At 38.5% G+C, this 26,283-nt stretch overlaps 1 protein-coding gene across 1 annotated transcript in view; it reads right to left on the bottom strand.

Moving 5' to 3' along the window:
* NECTIN3 (nectin cell adhesion molecule 3) overlaps positions 1 to 25,093 on the bottom strand; it is a 72,598-nt gene extending 47,505 nt beyond the window's left edge. The window contains exon 1 of the mRNA XM_022597899.3: positions 24,709 to 25,093. Coding sequence (XP_022453607.1) covers positions 24,709 to 24,868 — 160 coding nt within the window. The 5' untranslated portion in view covers positions 24,869 to 25,093. The remainder of the gene's footprint in view (positions 1 to 24,708) is intronic.
* Positions 25,094 to 26,283: the final 1,190 nt, after the last annotated feature.

The following is a 26,283-nucleotide window of genomic DNA, read 5'->3' as shown; positions in this document are numbered from 1 at the left end:
TTAGCATTTGTTGTAGAGCTGGTTTGGTGGTGCTGAATTCTCTTAGCTTTTGCTTGTCTGTAAAGCTTTTGATTTCTCCATCAAATCTGAATGAGATCCTTTCCGGGTAGAGTAATCTTGGTTGTACGTTCTTCCCTTTCATCACTGTAAGTATATCATGCCACTCCCTTCTGGCTTGTAGAGATTCTGCTGAGAAATCAGCTGTTAACCTTATGGGAGTTACCCTGTATGATATTTGTCATTTTTCCCTTGTTGCTTTCAATAATTTTTCGTCTTTAATTTTTGTCAATTTGATTACTATGTGTCTCAGCATGTTTCTCCTTGAGTTTATCCTGCCTGTGACTCTCTGTGCTTCCTGGACCTGGGTGGCTATTTCCTTTCCCATGTTAGGGAAGCTTTCCACTATAATCTATTCAAATATTTTCTCAGGTCCTTTCTCTCTCTTCTCCTTCTGGGAACCGTACATAATGTGAATGTTGGTGCAATTTATTTTGTCCCAGAGGTCTCTCAGGCTGTCTTCATTTCTCTTCATTCTTTTTTTCTTTATTCTGTTCCATGGCAGTGAATTTCACCATTCTGTCTTCTAAGTCACTTATCCGTTCTTCTGCCTCAGTTATTCTGCTACTGATTCCTTCTAGTGTAGTTTTCATTTCAGTTATTTTTCTGTTCACCTGTTTGTTTGTTCTTTAATTTTTGTAGGTGTTTGTTTTTTAATTCTTCTAGGTCTTTGTTAAACATTTCTTGCATCTTCTCCATCTTTTCCTCCATTCTTTTCACTATCATTATCTTCATTATCATCTTATCTTCTCTATCATTATCTTCACTATCATTATTCTGAATTCTTTTTCTGGAAGGTTACCTACCTCCACTTTGTTTAGTTGTTTCTCTCAGGTTTTATCTTGTTCTTTCATCTGGTACATAGTCCTCCGCCTTTTCATTTTGTCTATCTTTCTATGAATGTGCTTTTCGTTCCACAGGCTGCAGGACTGTAGTTCTTCCTGCTTCTGCTTTCTGCGCTCTGGTGGATGAGGGTATCTAAGAGGCCTGTGCAAGCTTCTTGATGGGAGGGACTTGTGGTGGGTAGAGTTGGGTGTTGCTCTGGTGGGCAGAGCTCAGTAAAACTTTAATCCACTTGTCTGCTGATGGGTGGGGCTGGGTTCCCTCCTTGTTGGTTGTTTGGCCTGAGGCGCCCCAGCGCTAGAGCCTATCTGGGCTCTTTGGTGGGGCTAATGGTGGACTCTGGGACGGCTCACGCCAAGGAGTACTCCCTGAAGTAGGCACTCCAGTGCTGGGGTGCCTAACGAAGGCACCCCAGCACTGGAGCCTACCCAGCTCTTTGGTTAATGGTGGACTCTGGAAGGGTTCACACCAAGGAGTACTTTCCAGAACTTCTGCTGCCAGTGTCCGTGACCCCGCGGTGAGCCACGGCCACCCCCTGCCTCTGCAAGAGACCCTCCAACAGTAGCATGTTCAGTCTTCCAAGGGGTGAGTGCTCCTTCCCCTGGGTCCTGATGCGCCCACTACTTTGTGTGTGCCCTCCAAGAGTGGAGTCTCTGTTTCCCCCACTCCTGTTGAAGTTGTGCATTCAAATCACGCTAGCCTTCAAAATTTGATTCTCTAGGAATTCCTCCTCCCGTTGCCAGACCACTAGTTGGGAAGCCTGACATGGGGCTCAGAACCTTCACTCCAGTGGTTGGATATCTGTGGTATAAGTGTTCTCCAGTTTGTAAGTCATCCACCCAGCAGTTGGGATTTGATTTTATTGTGATTGCACCCTTCCTACCATCTCATTGCAGCTTCTCCTTTGTCTCTGGATGTGGGGTATATTTTTTGGTGAGTTCCAGTGTTTTCCTGTTGATGACTATTCAGCAGTTAGTGGTGATTCCGTTGCTCTTGCAAGAGGGAGTGCTCAGTATTTTTAAAACATTAATTCTCTGTAAATTGATCTATAGATTCAACACAATCCCAATCAAAATCCAATCAACGTTTTTATAAAAACTGACAAGCTACTGCTAAAATTAATATGGAAGTACAAATGTAAATTTTTGTGACCTTAGCTTGGCAAATATTTTCTTAGATATGTTATCAAAAGTGCAATCAGTGGATTTCATAAAATTTACAATTTTCTGTTCTTCAAAAGACACTTCTTAAGACAAGCCACTTACTGCGAAAATGTCTTTTGCAAATGAAATCTGATAAAGGATTTATAGGTGATAAAGCACTTGAATTCAAAATACATAAAGAATTATCAAAACTCCATAAATACAAAGCAGGTCAATAAAAATGCGCAAAAGATTGTAACAGACACATCACTGAATAGCACGTGAAAAGATGTTCAACATCATCTGGGAAATGCAAATTAAGGCCACAATAAGACACCACTACATATCTATTAGAGTAGCTAAAATTTAAAAAGATTGACAACACCAAGTGTTGGAGAAAATGTGGAAAAATGAACTCTCCTACATTGCTGGTTGAACTGTAAAACGGTACCTCCTCACTGGAAGATAATTTGGTAGTTTCTTTAACATACAAGCACCATATCATCCACCAACTTCACTCCTTTATCTTTACTCAGTAGGGGGAAAAGAAGCATGTGCCTATACAAAGACTTGTACACAAATGTTCATAGCAGCTTCATTCTTAACAGCCAGAAACTGGAACCAACCCAAATGTCCATCTACAGGTGAATGAATAAACAAATTGTGGTATACCTGTACAATGAAATACTACTCAGCAATAAAAAGGAATACTCAAGTAGGAAGGAATCTTCTTCAACTTGATAAAGAACATTTATTTAAAAAACCTACAGCTAACACCATACTTAATGGTGAGAAACTAGAAGCTTTCACCATAAGATCAGGAACAAGTCAAGGATGTTCCCACTGTTGTACCTTTTCAACATCATACTGGTGCAATAAGTATAGGAAATAAATAATATACTGATTAGAAAAGAAGAAATAAAACATTGTTCACAAATCACATGATCGTCTATGTAGAAAATCAGAAAGAATCAACAAAATAACTCCTCAAACTAATAAGCAATTATAGCAAGCTTGTAGGATACAACTGCTTTCCTATAATATTAATGATAAACAAATAGAATTTGAAATTAAAAACACAATATCATTTACATTAGCACCCAAAAAATAAAATATTTTGGTATAAATCTAACAAAATATGTACCAGATCTATATAAGGAAAACTAAAGAACTAAATAAATGTGGAATATTCCATATAATATTCCATAGAATACTGAATCAATTTTGTCAAGATGTCAGTTCTTCCCATCTTGATCTATAGATTCAACATGATCCTTGCTCCCAACAAATTGCTTTGTGGATATTGACAAACTGATTCTAAACGTATACGGAAAAACAGAAGATACAGAATAGCCAACACAATACTGACAGAAAAGAGCAAGGTCAGAACACATGCCATATGACTTCAAGACTGACTATAAAGATATAGTAATCAAGACAGTGACATATGACTTCAAGACTGACTATAAAGATATAGTAATCAAGACAGTGACACTGGTGAAAGAACAGATTGATAGAACAGAGACTCCAGAAATAGATTAATTTTACTATAGTCAATTGATCTCTAAAAGAAACAAAGGCAATGTAATGGAGCAAAGAGAGTCTTTTCAACAAGTAGTGCTGGAACAACTGGACATCCACATGCAAAAATATAAATGAAGACACAGAATTTACATCCTTCATAAAAATTAACTAAAAATGGATTGCAGACCTCAATGTAAAACACAAAACAGAAAACCCCTAGCCGATAACACAGGAAAAAATCTAGATGACCTTGGGTATGGTGATGACATTTTAGATACAACATCAAAGACATGTTCCATAAAAGAAATAACGATAAGCTGGCCATCATCAACATTGAAAACTTCTGCTCTGCAAAAGACATAATCAAGAAAATGAGAAGACAAGCCACAGACTAGGAGAAAATGTTTGCAAAATACATATGTAATAAAGGACTATTAACCAAAATACACAAAGAACTTTTAAAACTCAGCAAGAAAACAAACAACTCAATTCAAAAATGACCAAAGACCTTAACAAACACCTTACCAAGGAAGATATACAGATAGCAAATAAGTATATGAAAAGATGCTTAACATCGTATCATTAAGGAATTGCAAATTACGATAATCAGATATCATTACACACCTATGAGAATGGCCAAAATCCAAACACTGACAACAACAAATGCTAACAAAGTTGTGGAGCAACAGGAACTCCCATTCATTGCTGGTTGGAATGAAAAATGGTACAGCCACTTTGGAAGACAGTTTGGTGGTTTCTTACAAAATGAAATATACTCTTACCATGTAATCCAGAAACTGTGCTCCCTGGTATTTACCCAAATGAGTAGAAAACTTATGCTCACACAGAAACTTGCACATGGGTGTTTACAGAGCTTTATTCATAATTGCCAAAACACACAAGCAACCAAGTTGTCCTTTAGTAGGAGAATGGATAACTAAATTGTGGTACATCCAGACAATGAAGTATTATTCAGTGCTAAAATGAAATGAGCTACCAAGCCACAAAAAGACATGGAGACACCTTAAATGCATATTGTTAAACTTAAAAAGCCAATCTGCAAAGGATACATATTAAATGATTCCAACTGTATGATATTCTGGAAAAGGTAAAACTATGAAGACACTAAAAAGATCAGTGGTTGCCAGGGGTTAGAGGGGATAGAGAAATGAACAGGTGAAACAGAATTATTAGGGCAGTGAAACTATCCTGGCATACTATCATGGTAGATACATGTCATTATACACTTACCAAAACCCACAGAATGTACACTACTAAGCGTGAACCCTAATATAAACTACAGCCTTTGGGTTATGTCAGTGCAGGTTCACTGACTGGAACAAGTACACCACTCTGGTACGGGATGTTGCAGGGAGGAAGGGGAGACACACATGGACCAGGGGGAATACAGAAACTGTACATCCTATTCAATTTTGCTATTAAAAAATAAAGTCTTTTAAAAAATTTTAAAAGGAATACTCATACAACCAAATACTACTCAGCAATAAAAGGAAATAAACTGATATATGCAACAATCTGGATGAATTTCAAAATAATTATGTTGGAAGAAGACAGAAAAAGACATACATAGAGTATGTTTCAATTTATATAAAACTGTAGAAATTGCCAACTACTTTATAGTGACAGAAAGCAGATCCATGCTTACTTGGGGGAAGAGGGTTAGGAAGGGATGAAATGGATGGTTTATAGGGGACACAAAGAAACTTTTGGGAGGGATGGATAACATTCACTATCTTCATTGCAATGATGACTCAACAGTGTATATACCTTTGTTAAAACTTAACAAACCGTACACCTTAAATATGTGAAGCTTATTATATGCCACTTATGCCCAGTAAGGCTGTTTTTATAAAAAAGTGAGAATAGGAGAGGGACTGGAAAACATTTATTATACATGTAACTTTTGTGAGAATTTTTACCATAAGGGCAGAGAAAGAGATCAGACAGCAGCTCAAGAAAGATGATGGGTCAGGGAGAGTACTTTTTTAATGGGAGATGTTACAGCATATTTTTAAGCTGACTGAAATGACTGAAAAAAATTTAAGAGACAAGAGAAGGGACAATTCTTGAGAAGAGGCAGTATGGGACAGGACTAGAAGAGGTACTGCTGGCCCTTCATTGTGCAACAGCTATAGCAGGCAGAGACTACCAGTACAGACAGATAGGTTGGTAGATAATGGTGGTGAAAGTTCTTTTCTGACTATTTCTCTTTTCTCTTTAAAACAGAAAGGATTTCATATGAGAATAAGAGGAGGTCCTAGAAGCGTAAAAAGAAATAAGGTGTGAAACAATTGTGGGGAAAGAGTAGATAGACTGAAGTAACAGTACCCAAAGTGAGACCCTTTAGATTACCTAAGACCTCTTCTGGTTGTTCATGACATAGTCAAAACTATTTTCACAGTCATACTAAGATCTTATTTGTCTTTTTCATTCTCATTCTGTCATGAGTATATGGTAGATTTTCCAGAGGCTATAAAACATGATACTCAGCAGGCTGAATGCAGAAGCAGGTATGAAAATCCAGTTGTTGTCAATTAAGATAGACATTAAAGACATTCACAAAATAAGACACAATGCTACTCTTACCACTAAATTTTTTTAGGAAATACCTATTTTTCATAAAAATATGTAATGGGTTTATTATTTTTGAAGAAATTAAAGCATTTTTAAATTTCTCAGTTTTAATTTTGAACCAAATAAATATTGACAGATAAAACCCACATTAAGAAAAAGCTCACTGTAGTCCTCAATAATTAAAAAACAATCTTTTTTAATATTGATTTAATTTTTGGCTGCATCGGGTCTTAGCTGAGGCACGTGGGATTTTTCGTTGCAGCGCATGGGCTCTTCATTGCGGCACGTGGGCTTCTCTCTAGTAGCGGCACACGGGCTCCAGACAGCGTGGGCTCTGTAGTTTCAGCGCGTGGGCTTAGTTGCCCCTGGCATGTGGGATCTTAGTTCCCCGACCAGGGATCGAACCAGCATCCCCTGCATTGCAAGATGGATTCTTAACCACTGGACCACCAGGGAAGTCCCCTCAATAATTTTTAAGGGCACAAAAACGTTCCAAGACCAAACAGTTTGAGAACCACTAACTAGGAAAATGTATGATTTCAGAGTAGTACCAAGAGCCACTTGTACTTACTAATCTTGAATTACAGTGACATCAATCAGCATTCAGCTGCCTGACTGGAGAAACTGACAAGGCAGAGAGTAAAGATTTCAGCTACGTTGAGAGTTTCACCAGGCTAGCACAATTAGAAGTGAGATGAGCAAGCAGTTGATGTGCAGGCAAAGAAATGATTTCAGTGGTAGACTACAGACTTGAAACTAGTCAAGAAGGAAATTACGATTAGAGGATTACAAAAACCAATGTAGCTAAATAATTACTGGGATTTAAGTATTAAGTAAAGTGAGGCAGAAAATGGGAGAAGGTGGGAAAGTCAATCTTTCTGAGACTCAGTTTTCACACCACATCATCAGCTTACAGTTGTGTATTCTTGAAAATTATCAAAGAGCTTTTACATACACCATTTCATCTGACCCCCACACCTCATCACCCCTCCCACACACAAAAAACCCACACTGTGAGGTACATAGGTACCTCATATGACAGATTAAGAATCAAAAGGGTTAAAAGAGTTACCACAGATCATGTAAATAATAAGAGTGCCTTTGCTATAGTCCAGAGGATCAGGAAAAGCTTTGCAGGAGGTGGCATTTAAGCTGTGCCTTCGAGGCTAAGATTTTCATTGTCTAGGAAGACCATTCCAGGCTACAAAGATCCAGTATGAGGCCAAAATATAAATAAAATAAGACTGAAGGGAAGGCTAAGTCCAAAGTGGGTAAAGGGCAGTAATCAGAAATGACACAGTAGAGAACTAGAACTGAAGTCTTCTAATTATGCTATGGCACAGTGCTTCGCATTTCATAGAACAACTCTGTCCCAGCAGCTAGCCACATGTGGCTATTTAAATTTAAATTAATTAAAATTAAATAAAATTTAAAATTCATGTTTTCGGTTACACTAGCCATATTTCAAGTGCTCAGCTGCCTCATGTGGCTAGTGACTGTAATACTGAAGACTACAGCTATACAACATTTGCTTCATTGCAGAAAGTTCTAGATGGCACAGTTTTAGAGTGGAATTCAATAAAGGTTAACTTCTAACTACAGGTCTGAGTTTTCTACAAAGCTAAAAAAAATCAGCCTCAAAGAGTTAATTTTTTTAAGGTTTAGATTTCTATAAAAATGATTTATATGTAACCAACACAGGAAGTAACAGGTTCAAGAAACAGCAAACTTCTACTACAGTATTTCCTATACATTAACACTAAAGATAAATTTCATGCCACTGTACAACATCTTTACCAATCTTTAAGTAGCAATTTCAACCTTTACAAAATGCTCTTTCTAAAATGCTGTTTCCATCATCTATTCTCAGTCACTACCTTTTAATTTCAAATAAGGAAAATACCTTGATTTAATCGACCCACATAAAGGTTCCCTTTAGTTGAATTCACCTTATGCTTTTAAGTACAGTTCCTTTATATTTTCAGAACAGAAGCACAAAATCTTAGATCAGGAAGAGAATTTACAGGACATCTGATCTAATCTCATTTTACAGAGACTGTGAAGTGATTTGCCCTTATCATATGGCTAGTGGCAAAACACAGACAAGAAGCCTCTTGGCTTTGAAAAGTAATCTTTCCAACTCCATCATGCTGAGCACATTATGAATAAATCCTAAACATTTCACAGAAAGAAAACCTAGAATGGCTATTAACGGAGACAATCAAAAGCTCAGTGACTTTCAAAATAAAAAGTAGAGGGGGGCTGTAGTTCTTAAGTAAGCACTACTTCCACTAGAAGTAAAATGCATGCGAGATGGGTTTTCATAACAATTACTAAGAATCTGCTCTTGCAATTCCCATTTCAAACTGAAATTTTAGCAATTTTTAAACACTAATGAAATTATGAGTTTCAATCACCATTATAAAATGTATTCCCCAAAACACTATAATAATTATATTATCTTAGGCCTTACTGTTATTACAGCAGTAAAAATTTATAATCAACAGTAAACAATTTTCAACCAAGGGAACTGTTTTTTAACCATACTGATGAATTTACTTCTGATCCTTAAATTTACTTTAACCTAATTATAAATGATACATAAAAAACAGAAGGCCTGTGAACATGTAAATATTCTCAGATAAATCAGACATTGTAAAGAACTAGTGCTTTAAAGACACTGATGTATTATCAATCCTCATAAATGACAGCCTTCAACAATGATACACCTAAAAATTTATACACACATTTACACAACATAATCAAAAAATCTCAAACTTACCATTTTAAAAGAGGTACCTCTAAACAAGTACATGGAGCTTATGGCTAAGTAGTGTAATACTTTTCAGACCTAAGAATAAGAATTAAAATTGTGAATGGTGGAACAGGATGGAATAAAAAAGCAAGAACTTTGGAGCCAGACTAACATAGATTTAAGAACACACAGACCTCTAAATTATTACCAGTGTGACCCTGGGTACTTGAGAGCCTGTTTTATCACCTATAAAATGGGACTATTATCACCTAATTAACAAGGTTTCAGTAAAATTTAAAAGAAAAAATTCAAACATGGGAGCATGCACTGACTAAACCAAAAAGAGGATTGCTAGAAAAACTGTTTGAGGTCCAGTTGAAGCTAAAGCCTGATTCTATACGGGCACCAATCTGCATTGTTATATGATTTTTTTTTTCTCCCCAAGTCCCACTAGTAGCTGAGAAGTAAGCATAAGAATTTGTACAGCTGAACTGATTCAGAGTGAAGATTCTGCAAGATGTTTCCCTTTAAGTGAAAAACACTGGGGCAAGGAATTAGATATTACAAGCCTAGGTTGAAAAAATAAGTGAGCTAATACGGAAAAAATACAAGTATGTATGAAACACAGTAAGAGCTCAAATATTTACTGCATTTCATTCACTGAATATTAAGTACTACGTATTATAAGGTAGAAAACAGTATAGCCTGAGACTTCCAAGATGTGAGAATCTAGAAGAGAAAATAAGACATGCAAGGCAATGGATGTATGGTAGAGCGATCATATAATTTGTCATCTAAGCCAAAACATTTTTTAGAGTGAAAGGAAGTAGAGGAGTATTATTGATAATTATGCCAGAAAAACAGTTGTAAGCCTAGACTTTCCAAGGCAAACTGGGTTATATCACCTTTATGAAAGTCACCATAGTTAAGGGTGAAAACAGAAAATTGGGAGAAGGAATGAGAGAAGCGTGTAGGGTGAGAAAAGTTGCATCTAGAAAGTGAAATTTTCCTTCAGCTAAGCCCAAACTAGTGATTCCTAATTTTGTTTGGTAATCTGTGGAAAAATAGTGGAATTTAAGCCGGATCTTAGGCAAGGTGAGTTTTTCCAAGCAGAGAATGGGCACTATGGGAAGAAGTACAAAAGTAAACAGATTCACAGAAACAGAAAATGCAAGGGAAGTTTGGAGAAGAAAAATCTAAGTATTGGTAACAAATAACAGAGATGAAGTCAGAAAGGCAAATTCTTTTTTTTTTTTTTTTTTTTTTGCAGTACACGGGCCTCTCACCACCGTGGCCTCTCCCGTTGCGCAGCACAGGCTCTGGATGCACAGGCCCAGCGGCCATGGCTCACGGGCCCAGCCGCTCCGCAGCATGTGGGATCCTTGCAGACCGGGGCACAAACCCGTGTCCCCTGCATCGGCCGGCGGACTCTCAACAACTGCGCCACCAGGGAAGCCCGGCAAATTCTTAATTCAGCTTGTTTGCACATCTGTATTTCTCGCTAACACTTATTTAACACTTACCTGTGTTGACCAGGCTTTATGCTGAGAAAGGACGAAGAGGAGGCACATTCCTTGCCCTCCAGGAGCTTAAAGTCAAGTCAGGGAAAGTGTAAATAAGCAAGAGGGAAAAAATAGGTAATACTGAAGAGTGAAAATACAGGAAGCCAAAAACATTATCTAGAAAAATTAATGTAGCAGAAGTTCACATATTACAGTGGAAAAAATAAAGATGCAGAAAGAGCAATTAGGAGGTGTTAACCTGTGAATATGACCTTAGTTGGAAAACTTATAGGCTCAAATGCATATATAAGAAAAAGAGAAATGCTAAAAATCAATAATCTAACCATTCATTTCAAGAAATAGAAGAATAGGAAATAAACCCTCCAAAAATAGAAAATGTAGAACAGATAATAATGAAACAGAAAACAAACGTAAAGAGCATCAAGAACGAGTCATAGATAGGTTCTTTGAAAAGTCTAATAAAATTGATAAACACCTGGCAAGACTGATCCAGAAAACAAAAAAACAAAATACGAACATGAGGAATGAGAAAGGGGGGCATTACTACAGATCCTCCAGGCACTAAAAAGGTAGTAAGAAAACATTATGAACAACTTCATGTCAAAAGATTTGAAACCATGAAATTGACAAATTCCTACAAAAACTCAATGTGCCAGAACTGACACAAGAAGAATGAAAATCTAGACAGTACCATGATTATTTAATGAACTGTAACTAAAAATCCTTCCCATAAAAAAATTATTTCAGGCTAGGATGGCTTTACCAACTAATTCTACCAAAGAAAAGAAAAAAAAAAGAGTACCAATCTTAAACTCTTACACAGGATAGAAAACGATGCAGCAATTCTCATATTTTTTAATGAGTCTAGCATGACTTTGATACAAAAACTTGGCAAAAGCATTATAAGGAAAAAAAATTACAGGCCAATTTAATTGATAAACATAGATGGTGAAGAAAAAATTTTTTAAAAAGTCAGTTGAATCCTATAATAAAGGATACATTCATCAAAACCAAACTGGTATTATTCCAGAAACACAAAGATGGCTTAACATTTTTTTAATGTAATTCACATTATTTTAAAAAGTATATGATCATCTCAAAATTAAGATAAAGCACTTGATAAAATTAAACTCCATGATAAAAATTCTTAAGCAAACTAGGAATAGAAATTTTCCTAATCTGATCAAAAAAAGTTTTATTAAAAAAAAAAACTACAGCAAACATCATACTTAATTTTGAAATGTTGAACACTTTTTTACCTCTGAGATAAGGAATGAGACAACGATGCCTGCGGTCACCACTTTAATTCAACATCAATAGTGGAGGTCCTAGCCAGTGCAATAAGCAACAGAAAAGGAAAAAAAAGTATAAGGATTGGAGAGAAATAAGGCTTTAATTATGCATAGATTGCACGACTGTATAGATGGAAAATCCAAAAGACTCAACAAAGTATATATACATACACACACAAACAGAAAAGTATAAGTGGTAAGTATGTAGTTGTAAGAACTATTACAAAGTAAGCATATCCACAAAACCATCATCCTGGTCAAGAAATAAATCTTTACCAGCACTCCAGAAGCCCCTTTCCCATTACTTTCTAATCACAAATCCTTCTCTCTTCCCTAGTAATAACAATTGACTTCTAACTTCATTTTATTCATTCTTAATTGATGACTTATTCCATTTCTGCCCACAGGTTCTACTACTAAGTCCCAACATCACCCTTCACTCTAAAAGTTTATCACGTAAATCAATAAAGATGAAATCCTCTCCAGAACTTCCCTCTTATACCTGGAAACCTCTCTGTATTTTCACCTATCATTTTTTTTCTCTGCCTAGTAGAAAGAAGAGCCCCTCACCATTTCTAAGATTAGCCTCTCCCATCTGTGTTTTTAATGTTTCCACTTACTTTCTGTTCCTGGACCTTGCCATATCAATGTTCTTTTCCCATCCCCCTCCCAAAGACAGAGAAGTCTCATCATAAAAATTAAAAAGTTTTTCTTCAACTTTCTGTAGTGGACAGCCATGGAAAATATATACTCTTGGGCTATGGCAATAACCGTATCTAGTTTCTAAGAGCAGCAATGTCAGTATAATAGGCAAAGCTACAATGTCCAGTGTTTCAAGGGGCAGAAAGCAATGACCTTGACAGACTGCCCCTAGACATTATCTTGGCTATGGTTCTGGATATGTTTCTAGATGCCTAGCCTCCTTTGGTTCTTCATTTCCATACGTGAACCACTCAATATCCTTCAATAAATTTTATTTTAATCAAAGTTAAGTTTTAAGTGTTCGTAATTAAGAACCTTCACTGATGTCTTAGCTCAGGCTGCTATAACAAAATACCACAGACTGGGTGGTTTAAACAAACATTTATTTCTCACAATTCTGGAGGATAGGAAGTCCGAGATCAGGGTGTTAGCATGGTTTGGGTTCTGGTGAGAACTCTCTTCCTGGCTTGCAGATGGCTACCTTCTTGCTGTATCCTCAAAATGGTGGAAGAAGGAAGCTCTGGTGTCTTTCTCTTCTTATAAGGGCACCAATCCCATCATGGGGGCTCTAACCTCATGACCTCATCTAAACCTAATCCCCTGCCAAAGAACCCTTTCTAACACCACCAGATTGGGAGTTAGGGCTCTAACATAGGAATATTGGGACAACACATTCAGCCCACAATAACTGATACATTATTCTTTCCCCTCAAATTATTTGCTCATGTTCCTCTTTCCCAAGAGCAGGCCCTACCCTACTACTTCTTCACTATCCCTTCATTAGTTAATTTTTTGGAATTTGACCCTTTTCCTAACCACTTGTACTAAATTACTAAGTCATCAATGCACTCTCTTAACTACTAAATGTGTTGGTCTATTTATCAAGTAAGAATTTGTTCCCAGATTATTTCTCCCCTCCCTCCCTCCCTCTTATCTAATCAAAGTACCTCAACCTTTTTTTTGTTTGGCTGCGCCAGGTCTTAGCTGCAGCATGCGGGATCTTTTTTAGTTGCGGCACGAGGGCTCTTAGTTGTGGCATGTGGGATCTAGTTCCCTGACCAGGGATTGAACCCGGGCCCCCTGCATTGGGAGCACAGAGTCTCAACCACTGGGTCACCAGGGAAATCCCCAAAGTACCTCAACATTTAAAATTTTTTCCAGTCCCCTCCCTACTTCCCCTTCCTTCCTTTCTCTCTTCTCTTCTCCCCCTCTGCCTCCTCTCTCCTTTAAACAGCTTATCTAATCCAAATACCTCGATCCTGATAATTCCCAATTCCACATCCTCCCCCACTACCCTCTCAGAACAAATTTCCAACTACAGCTCTAAAATATGCCCCAGAGGCACAATTAAAATGCCTCCAAAAAGTTACCAAATTGATTCATCAATCCTTCTACTATACTTTTCTAGTCATTCAAGAGAGAAACATAAGTTCATATCCAACTCTTCTCTCCTCACCTATGATATCCAAACACCATGTTTGGATGGACAACACTATGGACACTATGGACAACAGCAATGGTTTTCCCCTTCACTTGTCTCTCATATCTCCCATATATCTTTTACCTTGCTATCAGAGCTATAAAATATTCTCAAATCACTGACAGACAATAGTTACCTGCCTTCAAAAGCTCCTCACTGCCTCCCACACGAAGTCTAATCTCCTCAGCATCAGCAAAGTATTTAAAATCTATGACTTCCCTCCATAAAGCTCATACTTGAACCACATGGAAACATTAACTCCTTCCGCAGAGTCCTCAGTCCAGTGATCTTTTCAGCCTGGAATGCTCTCTTTTCCACTGACTTCCCTCAGAAATGGAAAACTCTTCCTTCAAGGTTCAGCTAGAAAATTAGGTCTTCTATTAAGTCTTCCTCCATTCCCAGTTAAACTGCTCCTTCTTCTGCAATCTCACAACACTTTATATTTCTAACATGAGACAATTCATTTTCCCTTGCGTTATGGATAGCTGTATTTGTAAAGCACTTTACTGCAGTTTAATAAGGATTTCATTTAATTTTCACAGCAACTCGATAAAGGAGCTATTATTTAGCTAAGTGTATAAGGACTGAAACAGGCAGAAAGCTTAAGTAACTGGGTATAAAACAGACACACACACACCATTTTCTAATTCCAAATCTGCTAACAATTAAATGTTACATTTCTTAAGGGCAAAGACCCCAAGGGTCCTAGCATAGCCCTTTCTGTGTAACAGGTGCTTTATGTTTTAATAAATATTCTCTCCCCTGTTTGAAATAACCCTGTTTTACCTGTCCGAATTCGAATCATTCTTTGAAGATATAGCTCAAAAGTTTCAATTCCTCTAATTAGCATTCCTGACTCTTCCAAGCCTTACTGATCTTCTTAGGCTGTATCATACTACTTGGTATGTTATTACAGATATTTAACCCACAGTTAGTCATACAAATGGATTTATAAGCTTGGGAGCAGCCATCACATCTTATTCCACGGTGATATCCTCTACACTACCTATCACTTGGTTGGTGCTCTATCATCTGTTCCCTGATTGATGTGCAATAGTCCCCAATCCATCCCCTGCTTCAATCTGTAAACCTTTTATTTTTTGCATTACAGGTATAGATCAACTGTTGTGACTAATTAAAACGTTGTCATATTTTGACAGTAAATATTATTCAACGCACTCTTGAAATTTAAAGGACACAAGTCAAGGAAGTATTTTAATCATTTCATGGGAGAAAAGTCAAGAGTGACTATTTTAGATGACTGTAGAGGGCAGCAAAGCAACAGTAGTATCCTCAAAGAAAAATAATGTATTTTTCTTAGAGAACTTCAGATTTGTTTTTATATTTTAACAGATGCTGTTAGTGTTAAAGCTTTTACAAGAGACTTTTTAACATGTTGTATAAAAGTTTCACCAGCTACTTACATATTTAAACATTTTCACTATCAGTTATAAACATAACAAAAATATATGAAAGCCCAGATCCTTTTATACACATATGGAAAATAAGTTTGATAAACAATGCATGGTTTCAAAATAGCCACCATAATTGCTAACTCTTTTAAAAATCTTTAAATAAAAGTCGACAATGTTTTTCACTGAAAAATGTAAAAATCTATCTTAAATACAGAAAAGAGTGTCAACAGTCTAAACAGTCTTATTTCTTGCTAGGAAAGATGTTTTCATTAGTATTACGAATTCTAGCCCTGATATACCTTCTTTTTGTCATTCAACTGAAAAGGCTATACCAGTTTTAAAAGAAAAATAACGAATCTTTGACACTGTACTAGTGTACAACAAACAGAAGGTAACAATTTAAGAAGAGTTTCTTACTGTTATTTCGAAGTTAAAATTCACTCTGGTTTTAATGTGGACTAGGCAAATGAAACTATGTCATCAAAATAATCATATATTTATAACCTCAGAATTGCTTATAGGAATAGGGAAGCTACTATAAAAGTTGATGTTCAATACATTTGCACTATTTGCATATGTTCCTCAAAGTTTTTGTTGGTGGTAATGTTTTACCTCCTTTAAGTTTAACAAGCAGAAATCAGAGATTTGGATTTACAGTAGCTGCTACAGCAATTAATATATGCAGACTCATGGTTTAGTGAAAAATGCTATAACGTTTTAGCCCTGCCCTCAATGAGGATAGAACTGTTAGCTATGTACCTTCTCCCATCTGAATCTCTTCAGTAAAAAATAAATAGAGAGCCTTTTTAAAAATTGTGCATTTAAAATAAAGGAACCAGGGTATCACTAAGCAGATTTAAATAAAAGATAGACTATTGTCTGACTTAGTTAACATTAAATTGAACTTATAACCATGAATGATTATCTCTAATCTAAATCAAATTAGAAGGGAGTTTGGAGTTCATAATGACAAGGACACTTGTGAAATGAAATCTTAATCTACCCCACAGTAGCTATGACTAAATTAGATATCATATTAATAAGTTTTGAAACCCATGGCCTCAGATACTTTAGTAATAACAATCATGTCTATCATGGATAACTCATAGAAAGAGTCACTATATGAAATTCATCTTACCACAGTTTCCCAGTACTAACATTTATTTCATTAATACTTTTGTATTTCCTCTGAAATGAAGCAATTAGAAGAGTTCAGCACGCTCTTGATTATATATAATGTTCTCAAACGCTAAGTTGGAGTCCTAGCTGTGTACACCTATTTTTATATCTGCCTCTTGATTTTTTCATGTCCTTCCCAATAACAGCACTGGTACACTTCAATTACAAAAGAGAATAGCTATCTTAAATAAACCCACTCTATTCCTAAAACTCAGACCCAGAGTGTGATGTGTTATACATAAAGTGAGGTCTAGCCCACAGAAGCTGCTTAAACTACATATATCCTGGGGTAAATAATACACTGCTAATTTTGCCATACCAAAGAGGAAGAATTGTATTCCTCCTAGGTCAATTTTGCAAATACCTCAGATTCAAAATGGGTAACACAACGGGGAATAAAGAGACAGAGATAAAGAAAGCAAAAAGAATTTCTGGAAAAAAGAAAAGCCAACAAAGAATTTTCTCACCAAGTAATGTCTTTAAAGCCTATCAACCTTTTCTAGTTTATTAAATAAATGAATTATATGTATATTTTATATATATATATATATATATATATATATATATTCATTCCTCCCCTATCTTGGAAGGTACAGATAGAAACAACATCAACATAATATCAAATATACAAAGCTCTCTAAAGATGTATTTCCTATAGCGTGTCCTGTACAACAAAGTTTCTGCAGCATAACAGGTTGTTTAATTACACTGCAAAAAAGAATATTTTACTAAAGAATTTCTTAAACCATTAATAAACTAATGCACACAGTGACTTTCCATGATGGTTAGTTTTTCCCATTCCCAAGTGTATTCAACCACAGTTCTTTCTTCCAAAAACATATCTTCTGAGACTAGTGTTCTATTAAACACTTCGGCAAACATTGCTCTAAACTTAAAAGCATGAAAAAATGAACAGAATTTGCTTGAGGGACTAAGGATTTGAAAGATAGCTACCATCAGATAGGAAATGAAGTCAAATCCAGAAAAGTTTTTGTAGTTACTTATTACAGCTATTATTCTGCATTATTATTTTATTTCAACATGGAAGATGAAATCATAAACCGAGTATTCTCTTGATACCATTTTGTTGTATAGCAAATTTGGTCAATTCCTTAAAGTTATTAACAGGGAAAAAAAAGCAAATGTTTGGGAGCAAAACTTACCACCCCACAACGTCTCTTTGGCACACGATTATTTTGAGCTGAAAACAATCAAGGCCCAAAAGACTCAGGAAGAAACTTTGACCTTCCCCCTAACTGCTTAAAAAAATTTAGATAGTGGGCCTATTCCTGGAATTGAGCTATCACCAGAGATATCTGCAAAAAGTACAGGCTAAGTGTGGTGGGAAAACTCAGCAGGGCCTAGAGATCAGAGTCCACTCTGTGTCCCACAGTCTCTGCAAGGCCCAGCAAAAATTTGTTTACCAAACATTTGCTTTTCCATCTTCATGTGAATTGCCTTTCTCCCCTTTGAAGTCCCAAATCGCCACCCCCAGTACCCTCTTTTGTCTTCAGCAGAAGTTGGTATTTAAGGTGAGGGTTTCTGGCAGTTTTCCTGGGTCTCTTCCATGTATACATGCCCTTAAACTTTTGTTTGATTTTCTCCTGTTAATCTGTCTCATGTCAATGTAACTCTTAGACCAGCCAGAAGAACCTAGAAGGGTAGAGAAAAATTTCTTCCTCCCTGACATGTTAAAACCTATATAGTTTACAAAAAAACTTGTGTTTATTCTGTGATGCATGCTGATGACATACAGTGAAGCCTGAGGCAAGGTTTTCACTGCAAAGAGCACACACCACAAAACAACTTACAATTAAATTACTAGATAATGAATAAAAAGAGTAACTACTTTATAAAGAAGAAAAGCTCACTGTATGAAAGAAGTGGTAAGGCAAGGCTTTACAGAGAAAATTAATTTTAAACTGGGCGCTTCAGAATTTGAGTAGGTAGGAAGAGTAATAACATTTTAGGCCTTATGAGTAAGAGCTAGAGAAGGGCATAACCTACTTTGGAGACCACAAATAGTTTAGACCTGCACTGTCCAATATGGTAGCCACCAGCCATACCTGACTACTGAGCACATGAAATATAGCTTATCCAAACAACAATCTGTAAGTGTAAAACACATCAGATTTCAAAGACTTCCTACAAAAATAAAAAAGGTAAAATACCTCAATTCTTTAATATCAACTGCATGCTAAAATGATAACATTTTGGTTATATTGTGTTAAATAAAGTATATTAAGATTAATTTCACCTGTTTCTTTTATTACTTTTTTAATGTGGCACCATAACTTAAAATTATGTATATAGTTCACATTACTTCTATTGGACAGTGCTGGTTTAGACTAAATTTTATTTTTCTATTAAGCACTTGAAATAAAGAAATCTGAGTGCCCACTACATGCCTAGCACATGAGGGTACAACAGTGAACAAAATAATGACCATATGTGGTCAAATCATATATAAAAATGCTGTAAAAATAGCACCCATCCAGGGAAGAAACAATCATCTGAAGATGTCACTCAAAATACAAATGCCCCAATCATCAGGCTCCACTCCCCAAACCTCTTGCAAAAAATGTTGATCCAATAAGTCCATAGCGGGACCTGGAATGTTCTTTTGAAAAAGATTTCCTAGAAACTAGGATCTGAACCTATCCACGTACCCTACATTTGCTGACCTTGGCTAGCTGAGAATAGTGATTTATAGACAACCCTCTTTTAAAAATTTTACTTCTTCTGAAGAAATCTGAGAGCTTAAAGTAAAGAGCCTCTACTGGTACAATAGCCAACCTATCTAAAAGAGCAAGTTTGATTTTTTTTTTACTTTTTTTGGCAGCACCCTGTGGCACGCAGGACCTTAGCTCCCCCACCAGGGATTGCAACTATGACCCCGGCACTGGGAGCTCAGAGTCTTAACCACCAGGGGACAGCCAGGGAAGTCCCTTTCTTTTTTTTTTAACTATTAAAGTTAAAAGAAAACAAGTAAAGTTAAAAAAAAAAGAAAAAACTATTACAACCTCTCCTATCTATAGAGTCACATGTATAATTTACTATCTTACACCTACAAAATAATCGTCAGAAACGCTGAAAAGCATACTATCAACTCTTAGTCATTTAAACCAGATATGAGCTGGTATGTTTTTACACATGCCTCAAATTCCAGTTTATGAATATCTACTTATAACGCTACAAGGTACTTCCTTCCTACTGATATTAATTAGCAGAATGAATGTTGGGCAATTAATAGGGTTACAAGAAAAATAACCTCCTTGGATGTTATATTAAAGAGAACATGTAAAAGTCATAATATAAGTATGCAATACAATATCCTTTCCAAAACAACTATAGTACCTGCAATATGGCTGTATCTAGACTTATAGGGGGCAGCCCTCACTAAAATTTTAAATACACAACTTTATTTATGTAAATAATTAAACTATGTCAGAGCCTTACAGAAAAATCATAAGTTTAGGAAAGCATATGGGTGCAAGACAATTTTAGATAAAAATATAAAAGGTAATCAAAAGTATGACATTAATGGTGCTTAGATTTTTAGATCTGAGTTCCTGGTACACAAAATAATTCCATTACTTACTTAAAGGTTATTTGATTTTATCCGACATTTACACATTAATAGCCATTATTAATCAAATGCCACATCTTTCACAAACCATACAGCCAGTACTGTCAATTTTATGAGGACTTTAATAGATTACAGAATATGCTATAGTAATATATTATTAACTCACTAATTTTTTAAGGGGTAAATTACAGAATGCCAAAATACTATTTTTTAACAAGGGTATCACAGCCAGCTTCTCTTCAACAATTTTCAAATAATAGGCAAGAAGCCGTAAGTTCTATTCCTTAACTATACAGATGCAAAATGTGCATCAGTTGCTGAAATCACTAAATATATCTATATATAAGCGTAAGTGACTAAACAAGGTAAAACGGTAAATACACACACACCCACAAATATATAATTGCCCAGCTTTTTCCAATTCCTATTTCTGATTCTGTAGCTAAATGCAAAAAGGAAAATTTGATCTTTTTTGCGTCCTTTTAAATTTGGTTCACTTTCCAATTATATCTGTTTTGGATGCAGAAAGATTCATATGGGCAATATGTATTACAGGCTCCAACCTGAAACTACCAGTAACTTCATAGGGTAGAAGTGAAATCATGACTCCCTCTTCAACTCCACATTTTTCAATATAACCACTAACATTCTGGGTGATCTTATAGAACTGCCCAGTCCTAAAATGCATTCTACATCATTAAGGGACGATTCAACTAGGTTCCATACAACTACACCATTGAGTTAATTTCACTATATCCTAACATTCTGAAAGTTGGTCATCTGATTATTTACCCGAGGTAAATTTAACAAATATTTAAAGAGCACTGACTAGGCTATACACTGAAAGACATAAAGTACAAATACGGCAAGTCAATCAACTTGAAAACTCAATTATTCAAGTCATCAGCGTAGAATTTAAGAATTACAAATATTAGGTTGGTTGGTTTACAATGTGCAATAAAATAAATGCTAAAATTTGAATGTACATTCCATGCATTCTAAGCGTTTTATTTTATTCTTTCATTTAATCCTCTACAGGCAAGAGGACAAGAACCCTATAGGCAAACTGATATTAACCTTTTTTTGAGAAGACGAGAAACCTTAAGTTTACTGAGGTTAAATAACTTGCCAACAATTCACACAGCTAGTAAGTGGCAGTCATTTTTCAGAATAAAACTGTTTATTTAGCATCTAAATCATAAACTGCAGAGAGAGAGCAAACTTATTCCACCTACCACAATGTCTAATCTCAATAAGAAAATCTAACTCAACTGAATTTTTTTAAGTAATTTTTTTTCTCAGTTTACACTAATATCTCTACCTAATGGGTTAGGTATCCTTCTTCTGGGTAACCCACAGTACACCTCATGCAGATCTCTATCATAAATACTGAGCTGTCCTATCCATCTGTTTACGTTATGTCTATCATACTGCTGTAAGCTCCCTGAAGCCAGGACTCTGCCTTATTCATGTTTTATGTCCTCAAGTTCCTATCAAGCGCCATGAACACAGGGAGTTCTGAAAGTGCTGTTCAATGTTCAATCATCATATTAGATCTTTTTTCCATCACCTTCTAAATATCCATTTAAGATATAACCCTGTTGAAAATGGAAAAAGTTGGAACTTAAGTCAAATAGTCTACCTTCTCTTTCATCAATACCGTATCCTAATATTATCTACTCCTCAAGAAAAAATGTTGGAAGGGAAAGTAAGATAAATCTGATCACCTATGAACTGATTATTGCCATTATAAAGAAATATGGACTTCCATAATTAAATAAATGAGGTTTATATCAAGTCAGATAGTGTTGAAAAATCTAGTTCTCTTGACCTTTACACCTAGGACTTTCTTAGGCTTTAAAAAAAAACACAAAAAAAACCAAAAAACCAACCAACCCTGACAGTTGGTTAACCTGTAAAATTCTCATTTTAAAATTTCAGTTCTTCAAATAAGACAGATAATGTACACCCTCAAAACAGCAAATCTGATTAATTTTTTATAGCTTACAGAATATCATGTCTACCAGTTTGACTGCGAGGGTTTTTACAGCAGTAAAATTAACATGACATAAAAATTATCTTGTGCTAATAGATGATATTGCAGAAGTGTAGCATAGTTAAGGCCATGCTAAATGTAAGCATAATATCAAAAATATCAGCAGCAAAAAAAATAATAATAATAAATCTGTATGTGGTTAAAAAAAAAAAGTAAAGCATTCTGATTAACAAATCATATAGTCATCTCTTTAAAGCCTAAAAATCTTCTCAACTCTAAGACTAACAACTCCCACAACATTGTAAATCAACCATACCTCAATAAAATTTTAATAAATAAATAAATAAACAACTCAAACATCAGTATGTGCCAAACCTTGTTAAGTAGTACTATGAATATCAGACCAACGAACAGGTTACAAGAAAATTCCGTTTCCATACTTACTAAGTATCCATAAATCAGGACAACTGTGCCATATTCAAAGACTGAATTCTAAAATACAGGTTGATATTAAAAACTTGTCATAAGGGTTCACAAATGAGGGTGTTATAACACTATAAGCCAAAAAAAAGGAAGCTCTTTAAATGAGCAGTGCACAGTGACACAAAACTAGTGTCTGTCTCTACAACTACAAGCTGAGTTGACTCTAAAAACTTTAATTTACACCTCTCTAAATCACAGTCCATTTGCCTATACTACTTGAATTTTTAGGACTCTAAAGTATCAAATCCCTCCAACAGCATATTATTGAAGAGATATTTTTTAAGTTTTTTCTTCTTCCATGTGAAAACCAATGTGTTCCTTGAAAAAGTAATCAACATTTCACTTGCACATTCACTATGAAATTATTACCCAGGTTCAATTTCCTTGTATTAACTGTACATATTACCTTGCTTCAGTCTTCTACGGGGCTTTGCCTAGCTAGATAAAACTTTACTGGAGATACAAATATTCTCTCAGTCCTTAACACAATCTAAGTCAGAACAGTAAACTGTTAACATCCACTCCCACCTTCCTCCCACCTAACTGTAATCCACAACCCTCCTGAATGGAAAAGAACAGTACACAAATTCAATCTAGAATCTCGCATCAATCTAAAGTGGTAACAGCATTAAGACTTGTGTAGTGGAACCAAACATCTGGGGAGTGGGACTACAGAAACAATGCAGATTAGTTAACATGCCATCTATCATGCTATACTCTGTAAATCAGAACGTGTCATTACAGTGCTTGAAACGTGACGGTGATTTGGTAGTGGAAATTCTCAGCCTATAAGAGGCACTCAATCTTTTGAAAATTTTGCCTCCCTCATAACCAGCTAGCCTGACACACCTACACGGTACAGGGGTACAGGATTCTCTTTCTTCTAAATCACACCATCCAATAAATCCGCACACATCTCTCCTTGTAGTAAATACTGATAAAACTCCTGGTTTCATTTAAGATTTCATTAAACACTGATATCCAACGCAGACTTATGTACCAGTAAAAATGTCTCAGGTAAAACACGCTTTGAGCAAGCCTAAGTTTTGTTTCTGCACTTTCCTCACCAAGTAAGAGTCATCGAATGAATAACGTCCTGCAGTGTTCCGGTATTACCAAAAGACAGAGCCAGTCCCCAAAGACCGGTGGCCTTACTTTCCCACATCGCCGCCTTCCATTAAGGATCACTTAAGTCCACCTCTCTTGCATGAAACGGAGATCTTTCTTTTTCTGTTTTTTAAAGCTATTCTTAACAAGTAGGCTTCTAGTCTCTGATACCTAGGAAGTGAACTTACAAAGAGACTACCTCCCAAATATGACAAAACTATAAGACAACGTGGGAAGAATGGGAAGAGGCGTGGGGCTTGTTTTGATCGGAACAGCTGGGGCACGGTCAATGCAATCAGGTATCTTACACATACATCGAAGTCCTGAGGACAAATAGCGTTTGCTAAAATAAACACAGTGAGACAGACGTCCCACAAACTGGAAGGCAGCGACGGGCTCAATGCGATCCAGAGGCTGCCAGGGCAGAAAGTGGCCGGAGGACCGAAGAAAACTGTAGGGGATGCTGCAGGGTGGGCTAACATGGTGCTTCTCCAGGGTGGAAGGCGATGAGGTGTGGGAACCCGAAGGCTTCATTCCGTCGAGCTCTGGTTCCTAAAGGTATCCTGGCTCACAGCTCAAGTTTCACCCGGGAAAAAAGGAGGCGGCAAACGTGCATCCCATCACCTTAGCCCCAGCACATAAGTCCGCGCTCTCGGCTTCCTCCGCGAATAGGCGAGGAAGTAACGGTCCCCGGAGCAAACACGGAGGAGCCAAGCGCACGAAGCACTCGGCGTCCGGGCGGAAAGCGCCGTCGCCGAACCCCAGCCCGCAGCGTGGGGAGCGGCGCGGCCGCGAGCGAGGAGAGCGGGCGGCCGGCGCCGCACTCGCCGGCCCCGGCCCTTCCCCGGCCTCGCCCCAGGCGCGGCGAAAAGTTTCCAGCCAAAGTCCGCGGCACCCGCTCGCGCAGCCAACCGCCGAACACAACCGCTTCCCGCCCGGGAGAGCGGCCCACACCGGCCCGGCCGCGGCCCCGGGACCCTCGGTCGCGCCTCCCTCAGCCCACACCGGCCGCCGAGGTTCACCTACCACAGAGCCGGGAGAAGAGCAGCAGTGGGAAGAGCAGCAGCAGCAGCGGCGGTGGCGTCGGGGGCGGCAGCAGGAGCCCGGCCCCGGGGGGAGAAGCGGAGGAAAGTTGTGCTTTGCCGCCTCCGGGACACAGCGGAGCCGGCCCCAGGGTCCGCGCCATCCCCCACCCTCCCCCCGGCCAGCTCGCTCTCCTGCCCCCCGGCTCCCCGGGCCCCGGCGCCTCAGGCTGTGGGCGGCGGCGGCGGCGGAAGGTCCGGTGCGCGCGTCTCTAACTCCCAGTTCTTGAGCCGTCGCCGCCGGCTGACACTCAGCCGAGCACTCGCGGCTGCTTCAACTCCGCCGTCGCCGACGCCACTGCAGAGGCTGAGGCGGGAGCCGCCCGCCGCCGCCGGCACCACCACCGCCACTCCCCTCCCCCCACCGGCACCCGCCCGCCTCGAACTCCTGGGAACTCGGAACGCACCACCCCGCCCGCACGGGAGGGGGAGAGGAAGCCGACCCTCAGAGCGCAGGGTCTCGCCCGCGCAACTCGCGCTCCCGTCTGATCCGGGAGTGAAAGCCCGACTCCTCCCACCCCGCCCTCCTACACACGCCCCTCCCCTTTCAAAAAAACCCAAAATCTCTTTTCTCCTCTTTGATAACGGGGTTTCTCCGAAAGCAGGGCTTTAAAGAGGACAGGAAAATCTGGAATAGGTTAGTAGGCCCCGCCCCTCGCTTTCCTGCTTCGTCCCCCTTCCCAGCGTTTCCAATGGTCTCGCCCACTCCGCCCCTTGCTGGTCCACCGCGGCCCCTGCTCAGACCGAGGCGGAGGGCGGTGGGACAGTCCAGCTCGCAGCTAGGCTCCCCTGAGCGGCGCTCTCCCTCTGGCGGGGACCGGACGAGAGGCGGGGGAGGGGAAGGCACGATAGGGCTGTCTTTCCGTTGCCCATGCGAAAGATTCCTGTCTGGGAAGCTGGACATAGTGTGCCGGACTAGTCATCTCCCTCCTCGCCGAGGGCTGAAAGGAGAGACTTTCTCCTCCTTCCTGCTTCCCGGGACAGCTGAGCTCTCCGAATCCCTCCTTTCTTCCCAGCCCCACGTCCCCCCACCAGTCTGCCGAGGCACGTTTGCACAGGCGTTTTTCTTGCCCCTTTCTCTGGGTGGGCAGTTTGGTGAAAGGGTCAACGGAGCCGGGAAAGGAGAGGGGCCCCAGAAGGTTTGCTTTTCTCACTCTCGCTTCTTTGACCGCCAGGCTGTCCGCTATCCTCCCCCGGCGACTGGCAACAGGAGGCCTGGATTTCCCCGATCGGAGTGCCTGTAGTGCCGTGGTGGTTTCCTTTGGTTTTGTTTCATTTGCATGTTCGCACGTGTAATTTTATTTTCACTGCCTGTTTTCCTATGAACTGATCGCGGGAAAGCGACCTCGGGAAGTGCTAAACACGTGCCCGTGAGAGGAGCGTCCGTGATCCACCACCACCCTCCTTCACCCCGGCAGCTGCTCGCCTTGACCTCTTTATTTGCCCGCCACGCACAGCCCTGGTGGCTTAACCTTGGAGCCACAGCCATCGGCGGTTCTGCGGGGGTGGTGGACAGTTT

This window comes from Delphinapterus leucas, chromosome 4, assembly GCF_059928025.1.
Source record: "Delphinapterus leucas isolate spDelLeu-1000000601 "Yukka" chromosome 4, BTC_Dleu_Yukka2, whole genome shotgun sequence".
Lineage (NCBI taxonomy): Eukaryota > Metazoa > Chordata > Mammalia > Artiodactyla > Monodontidae > Delphinapterus > Delphinapterus leucas.
The sequence above is the reverse complement of the archived record's forward strand: the minus strand, read 5'-3'. Positions and strand labels throughout refer to the sequence as shown.